The sequence below is a fragment of the Nipponia nippon genome, unplaced genomic scaffold, assembly GCF_047370975.1.
Source record: "Nipponia nippon isolate SJK-2023a ecotype South Korea unplaced genomic scaffold, ASM4737097v1 scaffold_10, whole genome shotgun sequence".
In the NCBI taxonomy this organism is placed as follows: domain Eukaryota; kingdom Metazoa; phylum Chordata; class Aves; order Pelecaniformes; family Threskiornithidae; genus Nipponia; species Nipponia nippon.
The window spans coordinates 834,838-849,707 of record NW_028262291.1 but is presented as its reverse complement, the minus strand read 5'-3'; the positions used below and the strand labels follow the sequence as shown (position 1 = coordinate 849,707).

At 55.1% G+C, this 14,870-nt stretch overlaps 3 protein-coding genes and 1 non-coding gene across 7 annotated transcripts in view; 3 read left to right on the top strand and 1 right to left on the bottom strand.

Moving 5' to 3' along the window:
* The first annotated feature begins 31 nt into the window (after positions 1-31).
* LOC104020518 (protein-L-isoaspartate(D-aspartate) O-methyltransferase) lies at positions 32-5,623 on the top strand. Of its 3 annotated transcripts, none has more exons than XM_087739846.1 (9): positions 32-167; positions 796-921; positions 1,819-1,923; positions 2,442-2,473; positions 2,972-3,076; positions 3,740-3,860; positions 4,396-4,481; positions 4,701-4,870; positions 5,216-5,623. In XM_087739846.1, exons 2-9 carry the CDS (start codon positions 813-815, stop codon positions 5,226-5,228), a joined length of 741 nt encoding a protein of 246 aa, XP_087595972.1. In that variant the 5' UTR covers positions 32-167; positions 796-812; the 3' UTR covers positions 5,229-5,623. The 3 variants fall into 3 exon arrangements, with proteins under 3 accessions (XP_087595972.1, XP_087595992.1, XP_087595982.1); XM_087739856.1 differs by lacking the exon at positions 32-167 and adding an exon at positions 174-613; XM_087739866.1 differs by lacking the exon at positions 5,216-5,623 and having other exon boundaries at positions 4,701-4,874.
* A 299-nt stretch (positions 5,624-5,922) lies between these two features.
* On the top strand, positions 5,923-11,413 carry RPUSD2 (RNA pseudouridine synthase domain containing 2). Its single transcript, XM_087739808.1, has 3 exons — positions 5,923-6,491; positions 7,891-8,187; positions 8,906-11,413. The coding sequence occupies exons 1-3, from the start codon at positions 6,090-6,092 to the stop codon at positions 9,695-9,697; spliced, it is 1,491 nt and encodes a 496-aa protein (XP_087595934.1). The 5' UTR covers positions 5,923-6,089; the 3' UTR covers positions 9,698-11,413.
* A 1,724-nt stretch (positions 11,414-13,137) lies between these two features.
* TRNAS-GCU (transfer RNA serine (anticodon GCU)) lies at positions 13,138-13,219 on the bottom strand. The gene has a single exon. It is a non-coding gene; the product is annotated as a tRNA-Ser (tRNA).
* A 392-nt stretch (positions 13,220-13,611) lies between these two features.
* Positions 13,612-14,870, top strand: part of KNL1 (kinetochore scaffold 1) — a 29,748-nt gene continuing 28,489 nt past the window's right edge. The window contains exon 1 of one of the 2 annotated variants that reach the window (XM_087739738.1): positions 13,612-13,701. The gene's annotated coding sequence lies outside the window, so the exon portion shown is untranslated. The remainder of the gene's footprint in view (positions 13,702-14,870) is intronic. The other variant, XM_087739748.1, reaches the window with a different exon arrangement.

Genomic DNA, 14,870 nt, shown 5'->3' with positions numbered 1-14,870 from the left:
GGAGGGCGCCTATTAGCCCGCCGCCCAGCGGAGGGCGGGGAATCGCGAAGGAAACTGAATCCGCTGCGCCGCCATCTTGGCAAAGGGCGGAAGTTCCCCTGGGCGGAGGAGGCGAGCGAGCCGTTACACCTGGCAACGGGCCGCGGGGGGCCCAGTGCGGCTGCGCGGTGAGTGCCGGGGCGCGGGGCCTGCCCGGGACCGGCACCGGTACAGGCCCGGAGGGGCCGCTGTGGCCGCGGGCCTCTTGTGGGGCGGCGGCGGCCTGGGGCCTGCTGCGGGCCAGCGGCCGTGCCCTCCCGGCCGCGCTTCCCCCGGTGCCGGCCGAGCCGGGGAGGAAGCCGCTCCCCCGGGGCGGGGTGGTGGTGGCTCCGGTGCCCCGGGTGCGCTCCCGCCGCCGGCTCCGGCTCTGCCGCGGCCTTTCCGAGGAGGTGCCGCCCCGTTCCCCGCCGCTGTGCCCTCCGCCGGGGCGCAGGCCTCGTCCCCTCCCGGTGCCCGGCCCTTGGCGGGTGCCACCCTGACCCCCCGGCGGTGAAGGGCTTCTCCCCGGCCCTGTGCCCGCCGCCCGGCCCCGGGGCTGGGATTTCGAGGGCTCAGCCTGAAGCAGCTGCCTTAGGTACGATTTGCCGTTTTAATTGTGGCCGGTAATTATTTCTGACAGCTCTTGCCCGTAATGACGGTAGAGCTGTTGGTTCTGCCAGCCCGTCCCGTGTAACGTGCGGACGCTGGCGTAGTTGGAACGGCAGCGCAAGGTCACGTTACAACGATGACGTTCCGGTCTCGCGTGCCCTCTCTCAGCTGCCCGTCTGCGTGGGATGCGCTGCCCGCTGGCCTGCGCCGCGCTCATGGGACTGCTCCTCGCCAGGACGATGGCCTGGACTTCGAGCGGGAAGACGCACCCGGAGCTGGTCAACAACCTCTACAGTGAGTACCGCCGCGGGCCGCTCTTCGGAGCACGGCCTGCAGTTGCTGACAGGATCCGCAGGCGCGTTAGCGTAAGGTTATTCAGCGCTACACCTTGTGTCGCTGCTCGTTCTGAGGTGCTGGAGTTATATTGCCCCAATGTCAGTATTTGTCCCAGTCTGAACTCGTTCTATTTATAACTGGAAATGTGATGTCATGCCCGAAGTGGCAGGGAAGACTCCCCGCAGCCTGCCTTCCACTCCGCTGGAGCGCAAAACGCACGCCGCCTTTTAAAACGCGGCGCGATGCTGCCGTGAGCCTGTAGACGCTGAGCTCCTTGGCAGGCTGTGCCTCCCCACCGGGGAGAGGCCACGGGGCCGCAGCGGCGCCTGGTGCCACCCCCTGCTCGGGCAGCAACCCGCCTAAAAATGGCTTTGATTTCCCCTGCTGCCCGAGCTGGTTTTTCCCCTATAAGCTGGTTTCCTGGTTTTTCCCTCAGAGATGAGGTGCAAAGGGGTGTTGGCTGTTTCCGCAGCCATCGCTCATAACTTTAGTTGAATCACCATGCCAGCGCTCCTGAAACCTGAACCGGAGGCTCCGCTTTCAGGAGGGAAAGCGTGGCTGTTTCTCTTTCCTTACGTTTGGCAGCCCCAGAAGCATTGTGGGGGTAAGTCACCGTCCCGGGGAGGCTGAGCTGGTGGCGGGGCCCGTGGCGTGACTTCAGCTGCTGCCGCAGAGACGGAAAAGGATTCGCTTCCATCTGGGCTTTGTCTTCTGCCCCTTCTCGGATCGCTTATTAAGGCTGAATTCTCCCAGTTCCACCAACCCCCTGAACTCTCCTCCCCCTTTCCAAACCCCCTCTTGCTACAGTACCAGGGATTTAAGTCCTTTCTGTCTCTGTTTTCCTTCTTCTCCCAGAAAAAGGGATAATTAAATCCCAGCGAGTCTTCGATGTGCTGTTGGCCACTGACAGAGGTCACTACATCAAATACTTCCCATACATGGATTCTCCCCAGTCTATCGGTGAGTCACTTGCGGCACAGCATCGCCACCGTTACGGCATGCGCGCCGACTACGCCCGCCGCGCTGACAGAGGGGCGCGAGCTGGCTCGGCAGGTCCGAGTTCTCCGTGCTGGGAGCTCTACGCCCAGAACGGCGGCCAGGTTTTACGATGGGTCAAGCAGAGCACACCCCATCCGTGTTTCAACCATGGGATCCAGAGGGAAGAGCAACGCGGCTTTTCCGTGTTCAAAACGTTCACGGATTGCTCTGAGCCCTGCCTGAGGCGCGGAGGCGAGCGTGGGCTGCGAGAGCCGCCGAGTGTTTTGGTGAGCAGGCTGGAGCGCTTGGGACCCGCAGCACCGTGCAGCCGCCGTGCGCTCGTGAGCCGTCCCACGGGAGGGGATCGGAAGTCGGTGAAGGGCTCCAGGGCAGAAAAGAGTGTTTTCCTCTCTTGAGGGGGAGGATAAGGAACTGTTCACATTGGTAATGTTAGCCGTAATTTCTTTATCACATAACCTTTGTCACGTGTTCCCTTTCAGGATACAAGGCTACGATCAGTGCACCACATATGGTAAGGTGAAACTTTCTCCTTTTAACAGAAATGGAGGAAATTGTTTGCCATTTTTTGTCTTATTTTTTCTTAAATGCTAAAGCAGAAAGGTGAAACAGATCCCATGGATGTGATTATCACGCTTGTTTCTTTAGGCAGTGCATATGTGAAGCTTCTTTCTTATTAAGATTAGTTTGCCCTGTACTCTTTAAGTTGCTTTAAAAGCGTGCTTAGATAGGAATTCCGCACAACTGCGGCTGACCGTGAATGTCGTCCGTTTTTTGCACGAGACCTTTTTTCCTGCTGCTTCACATCTTCTTACTGAACCCCTTCCTAAATGCTGTTCTGCAAAAAGGTCTGCCAGGCCAAGCGCTTGAATTTCACTCCGAATGCGTCAGACAAAAGGCCAGGCGTGCTGTGCTTAGATCGGAGCAGGTAGTGCTTAGAACAAGAAAAAGTTTTAGGAGAGGAAACTAAAATGGGATGTTTCACACCGTCTTGTACTTGTTGTCCACGCAGCATGCCCATGCACTGGAATTGCTAAAGGATCAGCTTGTGGAAGGTGCAAAAGCGCTGGATGTTGGGTCTGGAAGCGGATACCTTACCGCTTGCTTTGCCCGGATGGTAAGCTCCCGGGACTCCGGTTGTAGCTAGTGAGGTGCATGGGGACCGGTGGCTTGCCATAGCTGGGTGTGCTTCTTGGGGGAGACGGGAGTGGGGGAAAGGGCTAAACTCTTCCCACGCCAGCTTGTAGTAAGAAGAAATACAGTAATTTTTGGAATCTAAATAGATGCTGTATCTGCCGTGAGGTGTTTTGTGTGTTAACCCAGTTCAGATCGAGGGGGGGTGTTAATCTACTTTGTAAGTCCGTTGTAGGTTCTTTTTAGTTTGCTTCTTGAGTAGTCACACTCTGCTGCTTTGTTTTCTGAACTCCTGAAATTACTTTCCGTGAAGTGCTAGAAAGCTGGTCAAGATCCTCGTTTCAGGTTAGTCAGTCAAGAACCGGCCCTGCCACAGAAGCTGCTAATTTTACCGAATAATTATTTCTTTGGCAATGAAGGATTACTGGGAATCCCTGTGGGCAGTGTCTGGGCATTCCTCACGTCGCTAATCTAACTGGGGCTACTCAGCCTTAAAACCAAGGGGGCGGAGTATTTGCACCTCCTGTTCAGAAACTCTGGTCTTGAGTTTCCTCCTGGAGATTCTCCAGTCCCCACAGTAATTGCCCTATAAAATACATCTCTGCCATATAGGAGGTATATACGTGTTTGCTGTTTTTCTTTCTAGATGGGCCCAACAGGGAAGGCTGTGGGCGTAGAGCACATCAAAGAGCTGGTACATGAATCCGTCAGGAATGTCCAAGAAGACGATCCGACTCTGCTCAGCTCTGGCCGTGTGAAGCTTGTGGGTGAGCTCCCTGGGATCCCGATGCTCGTCCTCTCCTGTGAACGCGGGAGCTCTGGCTGCCTGCAGAGCTGAAGGCTACGGTGTAAACAAGTAGTATTGAACGTTACAGGCAGTCTTATTGTACACCTGACTTCCAAGTGTGCGGTGACTCTTAATTCAGAAAGAGGCACTCTTCAGAGGAGAGTGGTCGTGCCGCATCTGGGTTTTAGTTTGTTTGGATGGGTCTGCAGACGTTGTTGTGGGTTTTTGGGAGGGTAACTTGAGTCAGCTCTTCCTCTATCTGGAACCTCGCGTCTGTGCAAAGCCACGGTGTTATTGAAAGGCCCTCCTGGCTTTGACTGTTCCTCCTAGCGTGGCTCAGTTGCAGAAATCTCTCCCCTTTTTTTAAAAAGTAAACCAACAACATTCAAAATCCCATCACAGTCTTGTTACAGTTTCCATCATCTAGATTTCAACTGAAAGGCTATAGGAAGAATTATTTTTGTGTGGAGTTGTTATCAGAACAAATCTCTGCTGCGTGCTTTTTCCTCCCGTAGTTGGAGATGGCAGGCAGGGATACCCCGAAGAGGCTCCTTACGATGCCATTCACGTTGGGGCGGCCGCAGCCACTGTCCCGAAGGAGGTAAGAGCGATCGTGCTGGATGCTGTTGCTGTGGGCTGCCTGCGTCAGTAGCTGTGAAAAAACTAATAACTGGGGAACCACTGGAAGCTGCTTTTTCTGTCCGTTTTATAGGGAGCTGGCAAGCTTGGGCTTTTCAAGGTGTCATGACTTTCATAGCGTGGCTTATTTCTGTTGTCTCTTTTTTTTTGCTCTGCTGATTCTGATTTCTCTGCTTGCCAGCTGCTGAACGAATTGAAGCCGGGAGGTCGGTTAATATTGCCTGTTGGTCCCGAAGGCGCAAACCAAGTTCTGATGCAGTACGACAAAACCAGCGACGGGCAGATCATCGAAACGCAGCTGATGGGCGTGATCTACGTTCCTCTGACAGATAAGGAAAAGCAGTGGCCTCGGTAAAAATTTGCTCTCCCTTGAGCAACGTTTCTTCCTCACAGCTGTCCCTGTGAGCTTGCTCTGCTTGACTGCTGGCTTTACTGACAGAGCCCTGGATTCCTGGCAGATGCTGTTTGTTTAAAAAAAAAAAAAAAAAAGAGAGAAGCCAGGGGCTTGGCTGTGGCAAGGCACAGCGGGAGAGCAGGCTGTCTCTTCTGTTAGGTAGGGCTTGCAGACTGAGGACTTGAGCTTTTCTGTTTCTCTTTTTTTGGAGCCTGTGCACTTTCATAAGCACCGTAGCCGTGTTGATTCTCTTGCTGAACTGAAGGCCACGAATGGTAACTGTTGGTTTTTCTTTGCCTCAGGGATGAATTCTGATGGATGGATATCTCTGAGTGACCTCAGAAAGCTCATGAATGGGACTTGTGGCTGTAGATGGTCCGTATGGTTTTGCTTTATGAGTGGAAGCTTTATCGGTGGACGTGCTCGTGAAGGCAAGCTCTGCTTTAGCAGAGCTCGTTACGGAGGGATGGAGAAAAGGGTTTCTCCAGCAGCAGGAGCGGGGGGAGGCTCTTGGAGGCCGTGTCTGGCTCCAGACAGTCAGCGGATCCAGACAAGTCCGGCTGTGCTCTCTGATAACGTGTATTCACAGAGAATTCCAACAGCAGACAGGAATACTTAAACCTTCACTAAAAATACTCTTTAATATTGACTACTCTGCCTAATGCTTGATGAAAATAAGATGCAATTACTGCTTCAGAGCAGCGATCTACCCTGACTTGTCAAAGTTTAATTATGAGAGCGTGTCGTCTTCCTGTCTTGCATCAACTAATTTAACCTCTGGGAGCAAGGCTGAGAAAAATCCCGCTCTCTCGGCCTTTCCCTGGTGCGCCCTTCCTTCTCCCACACGGGCGGCTGAGCCGGGAGGCTTAAGAGCGGCGGGCGGGCCGCAGCGAGACTGGAGGGTCCCGCCTGGAGCCGTTACGGGGGCGGCGGGGTGCCGGTAACGAGCGGCGGTCCCGGGCCGCGCCCTGAGGCGATGAGGGGGCGGGAAGGGGAGAGGGGACGGCCGCGCGAGCGCTGGGGGGGGGGCGTGGCCTCGCGGCGATTGGTCGCGCCGCCCGGCGCGCAGCCTGACGCGTTAGCGTGACGCCGGGCGGCGCGCTGTGGGGCGCGCGGTTGTGGGCGGTGGCGCGGAGCGGGGCCCGGCCGCCGCGCTCGCCCCTTCGCCGCGGCGGCATGGCGGAGCCGGGCCCCGGCCCGAGCGGCGGCGGCGAGGAGCCGCAGCAGCGGCCGGGCCCCGGGGACAAGGAGGAAGCGGCGCCGGCCCCGAAGAAGCGGCGTCTGGCGGCCGGGGAGCGCTACGTGCCGCCGCCGCGGAAGCTGAGCACCGGGGTGAGCTTCGGCGCGGCGCACTTCGCCGAGACCTCCTACTACTTCGAGGGAGGGCTGCGCAAGGTGCGGCCCTACTACTTCGACTTTCGCACCTACTGCAAGGGCCGCTGGGTGGGCCGCAGCCTCCTGAACGTCTTCAGCACCGAGTTCCGCGCCCAGCCCCTCGCCTACTACCGGGCCGCCGCCCGCGCCGGCCGCCTCCGCCTCAACGAGGAGCCCGTCCGCGACCTGGACGTCGTCCTCAAGGTGGGCACCCCCCCGCCCCGGGGCTGGGCGCTCCCGGGGGCCTCTGGGTAACGAGCAGGGACCCCGGTAGCCCGGCGTGGGAGGCCACAGCTGGGCTCTAGCGATGAGCATCGCCCTGGTGGTCGCCGGCACGGTGAAATAACGCCGTGGTGCGCTAAAGTCTGCGGTGCTTGAGGGGAATCGGGTCTCCCAGGGAGTCCTGCTCAGCCCCCTGAGAACGGGCGAGGCACGGAGATATGCTTAGGACACGTTACTGAATGCCAGAGTTGTTGTGCTAAACCCTGGGTTCGACGACAAAGGGGCTTTCATCATCCCCCCCCCAATATCAACTGGTCACCAGTGCTGTTCCCCAGGGCTCAGTACTGGGGCCAGTTCTCTTTAATATCTTTATCGATGATCTGGACGAGGGGATCGAGGGCACCCTCAGTCACTTTGCAGACACCAAGGTGGACGGGAGCGTTGATCTGCTGGGGGGCAGGGAGGCTCTGCAGAGGGCCCTGGCCAGGCTGGGGCGATGGGCCCAGGCACTGGGTGAGGGTCAGCAAGGCTCAGGGCCGGGTCCTGCACTGGGGGCACAACAACCCCAGGCACCGCTGCAGGCGTGGGGAGGAGCGGCTGGGAGCTGCCCGGCGGGAAAGGGCCTGGGGGTGCTGACTGACAGCCACTGAACATGAGCCAGCAGTGTGCCCAGGTGGCCAAGAGGGCCAACGGCATCCTGGCTTGTATCAGGAATGGTGTGGCCAGCAGGAGCAGGGCAGTGATGGTGCCCCTGCACTGGGCACTGGTGAGGCCGCCCCTCGAATGCTGTGCTCAGCGCTGGGCCCCTCACCCCACGAAGGCCATGGAGGGGCTGGAGCGTGGCCAGAGCAGGGCAGCGAGGCTGGGGCAGGGGCTGGAGCCCAAGGCTGGGGAGGAGCGGCTGGGGGAGCTGGGGGGGCTCAGCCTGGAGAAGAGGAGGCTGAGGGGAGCCCTCGTCACTCTCTGCAACTGCCTGAAAGGAGGCTGGAGCCGGGGGGGGGGGGGGGGTCGGTCTCTTCTCCCCAGGAACAAGCGATGGGATGAGAGGGAACGGCCTCAAGCTGCGCCAGGGCAGGTTTGGGTTGGATATTGGGAAAAACTTCTTCACTGAAAAGGCAGTCAGCCCCTGGCCACAGGCTGCCCAGGGCAGTGGCTGAGTCCCCATCCCTGGGGGGATTTAAAAGCCGGGGAGATGTGGTGCTTAGGGACATGGGTTAGCGGTGGCCTTGGCAGCGCTGGGTTAACGGTTGGACTCTATGGTCTTAAAGGTCTTTTCCAACCTAAATGATTCTATGGTCAAGCCCCCATTGTGTGTGGCCAGATGGGGTGGTTATGCAGGCCGGATTCATACTAATTGTCTGTCTGTCTGTCTGTCTTGCAGAATAATGATTTTCTCAGGAATACGGTGCATCGCCACGAGCCACCGGTCACTGCCCAGCCTATCCAGATCTTGGTGGAGGACGATGAGGTGGTGGTTGTGGACAAACCCTCCTCTTTGCCAGTACATCCCTGCGGCAGGTTTCGTCACAACACAGTCATCTTCATCCTAGGCAAAGAGCATGATCTGAAGGAGCTGCACACCATTCACCGACTTGATCGCATGACCTCGGGAGTACTTATGTTTGCCAAGACCGCAGAGGTGTCCAAGAGGATTGACGAGCAGGTTCGGGAGAGGCAGGTGAGAGCTAAGGGCTGCAGTAGTTTTTGGAGTCTCTTGCATGGTATTTTCTTGAAACAGGTCCAAAGTCAGCCAAATTTTTGGTGTAAACAAGTCCAAGTTCGTGAAACAGGTTGTGGTCACCTTACTGTTCTTATTGTATTAAGCACGAGAAGCATCAAGGGAAAAAGACTGACTAAAAATTTAATTGATTTTGGTAATATTAGATTGAAAGGGATCTCCTTCCCTAAAGGACTGCGCAAACTGATTGGGATTGTGCAAAACAGTTAGAGAGCAGTTGTGTTTGTAAGTGGAAATGTGTCAGGCATCTAATACTTTTTCAATTTTAAAAGTTTTGGAGGTTTTTCTCATTTTTCCAGTGGCTCTTGACCCAAACAGAACTGTAGCTGTAGGGTACTAGCTTCCAGGGTTTGCTTCAAGGCCGTAAACTGAAGGTCACTGAGAGATGGCTCTTGAATTTAATAGGAGTTTCGAATTAAATGTGTTCTTGATTCCCGACTAGTTGGGGGAAGCGTAAGAGAAATTTGGCTTTAAATAGCTGGTTTTAATTTTTTTCCCTTTCCTGTTCAGTTGTAATAAAATTGTGGCAGTATATTGCTGACAAATGTATTTCATTGAAGAGAAAGAGAGGAGTAGCTAGGCTGGGGCTCGGGTGTCATCAGGACAGAGACAGTTTTCTGTTCTGTTTTCTGAGGGTTACTCTTGTGTCTCCCCGTAGCTGGAAAAGGAGTATGTCTGTCGTGTGGTGGGGGAGTTTCCAGAACACGAGGTGGTCTGTGAAGAGCCCATACTGGTTGTTTCTTACAAAGTGGGAGTGTGCCGCGTGGACCCCAAAGGGAAGTTCTGCAAAACCATCTTCCAGAGACTCAGTTACAACGGGAAGACCAGCGTAGTCAAGTGTCTGCCCCGTACTGGCCGCATGCACCAGATCCGGGTCCATTTGCAGTATTTGGGGCATCCTATCGTCAACGACCCCATCTATAATATGGAAGCCTGGGGCCCCGACAGGGGGAAAGGTGGCAAGATCGATAAAACGGATGAAGAACTCCTTAAAGCTCTAGTAAAGGAGCATTGTTCCAAACAGAGCCTGGATATCTTGGGTATTTCGGAGGAGGACTTGAACTCCAGTGCTGAAAATAAAGACTGTGGTAATTCAAGTGACCGCACGCAGTCTGTGCCGGCTGATCCTATAAATGAGAACTCTTGCCCTGCCGAGGACACTAAGGATCCCGAGAGAACTGACATAGCAGCTTGTCCACTGACCTCTGATAGCAACCTGGAAACGCTTGAAAAAACGAAAGAACTGGGTTCATGTGAGAATCAGGATGGGCAAACGGGAGAAAAGAGTTCAGAAGAGAAGGACCCTTTATGCGTGGAGTGTAAAATTACAAGGCAGGACCCATCTCCCAAGGAGCTGGTGATGTACCTGCACGCCTTGCGCTATAAGGGAGCGGAGTTTGAGTATTGCTCCAAGATGCCCGAGTGGGCAATGGAAGACTGGGAGGAATGACCGAGGACATCTGGCAGACATTGCTGGCCAGGACAGCGTCTTGTAAAGACCTAAGATTTACTTTTTCAGTGGGGTTGAGGTGAACAAACTGCCTGTGACTTGAGATGGGGCAGGAAGGATTCCTGGCTGCCAACAGGCACTGCGAAAGATGAGCAGAAAGACAAGACGGGGCTACAACACTAGATTTATGTTGCCCTTTGGTGAACTAGCACTGCAGGGCAGCAACCATCACTCGGCACGGGCCGCTTTGCCTTTCACCTCGGCCTGTTCTGGGTCTGCTGTCGGTTATCCACACAGATAATTAAGTGCATGCACTTAAAATTGTCAGCAGCTGATTTTTCTTCTGGCCTGCTATGTTCTTGTATCTTACAGTAAGAGCTGCTGGAATGTTGCTGAATATGCTGGATGTCATGTCACACACAAAACTATTTTTACTGTATTTTATTGTCAGACTGATTTTTAAACCCCAAACGTTATCACCGAGAATGCCGTAAGGTAAAATCGGAGCACCGTGAAGCCGATCCATTTTGTGCTTACTGTTTGTCAGCAAGGTAGACTTTGCTTTGAAATTGCTCTTTTGGAATTGGTTCAAATAATGACTTATTTTGAAGTCAGTAACTCTAGCGATGGATCTCTTTATACTGGGCTTATTTTTGGAGGTACTACTCCCCAGATTTTGTCTTTGAGATTTATAAGGAGAGCGACTTAGTAGATTTTGCCCTTCTATTTTGCTGCCTCCCCTGTGATGTATCTCCTGCCTTCTCTTCTGAGAAGCTATCGCGCTCTATCCCTTACGCCTCGTTGAAAATGTCCTCATACTTGAGCAGAAATCCAAAGCAGAGGTCAGCCTGCCAACTTCGATTTTTTTAAAAATTTTTTTTTAAACCTTACTATAGGTGGGTGGTTTCTGATTGGCGTGGAATTGTTTTTAATATCAGTTCAGTGTGACAATCAGCTTTAAAGAAAAACAAAAGCTGTGTTTATGAACCAGATGACTTTTTTTTAATACGTTTTATATGTTTCCAGGATGATAAATATCACTATAGTTCTTATTTCCATCAGTGTTTATATGGTCACCTCTGGGTTATTATAATAATTCTGCTGTCTCAGGTTCCTTTTTATCCTTTTTTTTCCCCCCTCTTTTCCATATGTGTCACCAGTGGTCGTGACTGCTGCAGACAATCAAAACCTTTACCTGGGAGGAGCCGTGTTTTCAGGACTGTTTGCAGACAGTGGTCTCTAGCCCTGTCGCTCCATGTCCCTGTTTCTCCACACCCATTCCTACACAGGGCGCGTGCATAGGTTTCTACACTTCTAAAATATTAAAGAAGCCTTTTTTAAAGGTGAAGAAAGGAATCCAGAGGAGCTGATACTATTCAGCAAGTGTGGCAAGAGCCTGGCTGGAGCACAGTCTGGTCTCAGGTGGTCTCTCCTTGTCGTGCTGTGCCCTAGGGAGCTCTGGCTGCTTCTCAGCCCCCCCCCGGCGTGGTTTTCGTGCAGATCTGTTATTACTGGTTTGCCCATTTCACACAGGTTACTGGAGAACTCCCTGCTTCACAGGTGTCCGTGAGTGGGATGCTGGGGAGCTAAGGTTGGCCAGGCCCACAGGAATGCCGGCCTTCCTCCTCAGCAAGGCTCCGAGGATCGCTTGTTGGTGTTACCAGGATCAGGGCTTGTGTACCAAAGCAGAATAAACCAGCTTACTTCTTCCAGTAGCTCAAAGTAGCCAAGTGATTTCTTTCTCTCCTGGATCATCCATCTGATGTGTTGAACGTTGCCGTACGTGCTCGCTTAGGCTTGAGCTTTGCTCCTCCACATCCTGCCAAGGGTCCCTCATGATTCGAATTTAACCACAGATTTGATTCTTTTCCCCCCGCCCCCCCCCATCACGTATTAAAGCCAGGTCTAGTGCTTAGCTCCAGGCAGCTTGTTAAACAAAAGGGGTAAAAGGTCCCCTGTGTTGCAGAGGTGATGCTAAAAACTAGTCTCATCCAGGTTTTCATACACTGAAATACATATTTCAGGTAACTGTAAATAAAACTTGGGCACCTTCAGGGTATAAATAAGGGTGTCTGCAGCTGTTACTAGCTTTAGACACAAGGGAAAGGTAATAGATTTAGGGAAAAGTTTTAAATTAGACTTTGAGGTGTCCCAAGTTCTGTTGTCTGGGTTCGTTACCCCCCTCTCTGTAAGAAATAAGCATCTGAAAAGGATTTTGCTGACTCGTGCCAGTAGATGGAGACTGGATGGCTGAAGGGCCTGGTGAGGAGCTGCGCCTCAGTGCTGCGTTTTTACTTTTTCTGGCTATGCATAATGACCGCAGTTAGCATCGGTTATCACACCTTGCTGGGCAAGAAACCCCGGGGCTTCTGTTTCCAGGACACTTGAACAATGAAAATTTAAGGTTGGTTTCACAACCTACCACCAATCGCATCGTATTTCGTTTTATTTCGGTTCAGAGCCGGTGTCCAGCCGGTACGTGCTGTAAGCGCGCACAAGAAGTCAGCATTTGCTGTTTTGCTAATAGGGCACGTGTCACTGTTGGAGATGTCTTGCGATGAATTCCCACCTACGCCTAGGTCTGGGGTAACTGCTGTGCCCTGGTTGCAGGGTGATGGTGGGCAGAGAGTTATCTGCACGAAATGTAGGTCCTGGAAAAAGTCCTTTCTCCAACACAGTTTTATTTTGATATATCGTTTTATGCTAGAGCAAAGGACGGGGAGAAGGTGCATCTCGCCAGCAGCTATAACCCTGACCTACACGGATAAACCCCTCTGGCAAACGCTGGTGGCACCTTGCTGCGGTCCTGTGGGACGCACCCAGGGTTAACCCCTAAACGTCACCAAGGTGCCCACCTCCCACACCATCGCGCTTGTCCGACCGGTCCCTCCCGGGCACCGTTTGCGAGGCTGCGGAGCCGTGATCTGGCCGTTCTCTGGATTTTGTATAATCCCCACAAGGATTTAGGTGTAGTTAAACCTGCGAATGAGGCGATGGAGGCCCCTTCCCGCGCCGCTCCGGCAGCCCTGCGGTTCATCGCTCCTGCCTCCGTGCTTTTTATAAGTTACCTATTGGCGGAGTAGGCGGGGAGGAGAAGCTTGCCTGTATCCCTTCAATACAATCGTTTACGCTTTTTAACTCATCGTAGCTTCGCGAAAAGCGAGGCCAAGCGCAATAATGACTCTCTAAAGCAGACCTCGAGGTTATTTTCAGCGAGGCGCCGGGATCGGTTTGGCTGGAGCTCCCCCAGCCCCTGCTCTCGCAAATACTGACCCAGCGCTCCCGCTGGGGGCCGGCCCGGCTCGGCCGCATCCCTTGGGATCGCGAGGGGGATTCCTAAGCGGTTTGCTGTCAGCGGCGCCGGGGCTGGCGGCTCCCAAGCCCGGCTCCTTTCGGAGGAGCGGAAAAAAAGAAATGAGGGGAGAAAAGTTTCACTTTCTCGACGAGGATGGGATTCGAACCCACGCGTGCAGAGCACAATGGATTAGCAGTCCATCGCCTTAACCACTCGGCCACCTCGTCACGACAGCCCGCTCCCTCGCCCAGCCTATAAGAAAGTCCCCCGACCGCTCCGCGCATCTTCTCCCGCCCGCCGCCGCCGCCGCGGGATGGCGCCGGGGGCTCGGCCCCTCGTAGCGCACCGCAGGGCGAAGCCGCCGCGCGGGAACCGAGCAACCCCGGGCGGGCCGGCCGCTGCCGCGCCAGCCTCATCGCTCCGGCGGCGGTGCGTGGTGGGCAGGGGGGATACCGAAAGGGCGGGCAGCGGGCTCGTCCCGCCGAGGCCGCCATGTTGTACGGAGCGCCGGGGGACGCCATGTTGTGCGTAGAGCGCCACGCCGCTGCCGTCACGGCGGCGCGTTGGCGCGGGGCGCAGGCGCGCCGGGCGGCGGTTAGGTTTGAATAGCGAAGCGGGGCCCAGCCCTATGGGAGCGGGGGGCAGCGGCGGAGAGGAGCGGGGGGAGCCCCGTCGGCGGCGGGCGTGAGGGCCGTGTCCGGAGCAGCAGGTGAGAGTGGCCGCGGACGGGTCCCGGCGGGGAGAAGGCGAGAGGAGGCCGGGGCGGGGAAGCGCGGGAGCGGCTGAGGCGACGGCCGTTGCCTGTCGCTGGGGCGGATCCTGCGGGGTGAGGACCGGTGAGGGGAGGGCAGAGAAAAGGCGGGAGGAGAAGGTCGGTGCCGCTGGGAGGAGAGGCCTCCCCACAGAGCTGGCGCCTCTAGGAGCGAGGCGGAGAGAGGGCCGAGCGGCACCGAGCCCGCGGCTGAGGGGATGCCACCGGGGGCGGCCGGAGGCGGGGGCGGCGTGAGGGGAATCGCCTGGTGAACGGGCCGAAAAACGCAGCCCTGATCAGTGCGAAGTAAGTCACGTTTGGGAAAACGCCGGTATAAGTGACGGTGAGGTGTAAATGAGCACCTGGAGGTGGCTCTGGAGAGTGCTGCCCGGCTGTCAGCCCTGTCAGGGCGGCAAAGCAAAGGGCCTGAGGGACAGCTTCAGAACAACAAGGAATCGTGAAGAGAGGCTAAATACATTCGTACTCTTAAAGAGCGGGAGGACCGAGGAGGGCTGGGGTGGGCATCTATACGATCATGAAGGAACTGAAAAAAATTACGGAGTGATTCTTCATGTTCACGGTGCGGAACTGAGAGATAATTAATCATCAAATATAAGAATAAAAGGAGATGCTTTTTCATAAACAGAATAACAAAGCACTTCAACTTGCTGCCATATGCTTGTAGGTCAAAGATATGTAAATGAGTTCAAAGAAGGATTAGAGAATGACTGCTGACCGTGGTGATCGGGAGGTGAATTCCAGATTAACAGGCCTCCTAACAGCAGACCCCTAGCAGACTAAACCAGGCTTTCCATAGCCACGCTCTGTTCTTTCGCTCTTCTCCAGACACCTGTATGTCACTTCTTTGTTGTGTTTAGTCTGATCCAGTACAGCAGTTCTTATGTGCAAAGCCGTCAGGCTGCTGGCTGGGGAGCCGTGGCGGGGATAGACTCATAGGATGGTTTGGGTTGGAAGGGGCCTTAAAGACCATCTGGTTCCACCCCCTGCCACGGGCAGGGACACCTTCCGCCAGACCAGGCTGCTCCAAGCCCCATCCAGCCCGGCCTCGAACGCTGCCAGGGATGGGGCAGCCACAGCTTCTCTGGGCAACCTGTGCCAGTGCCTCA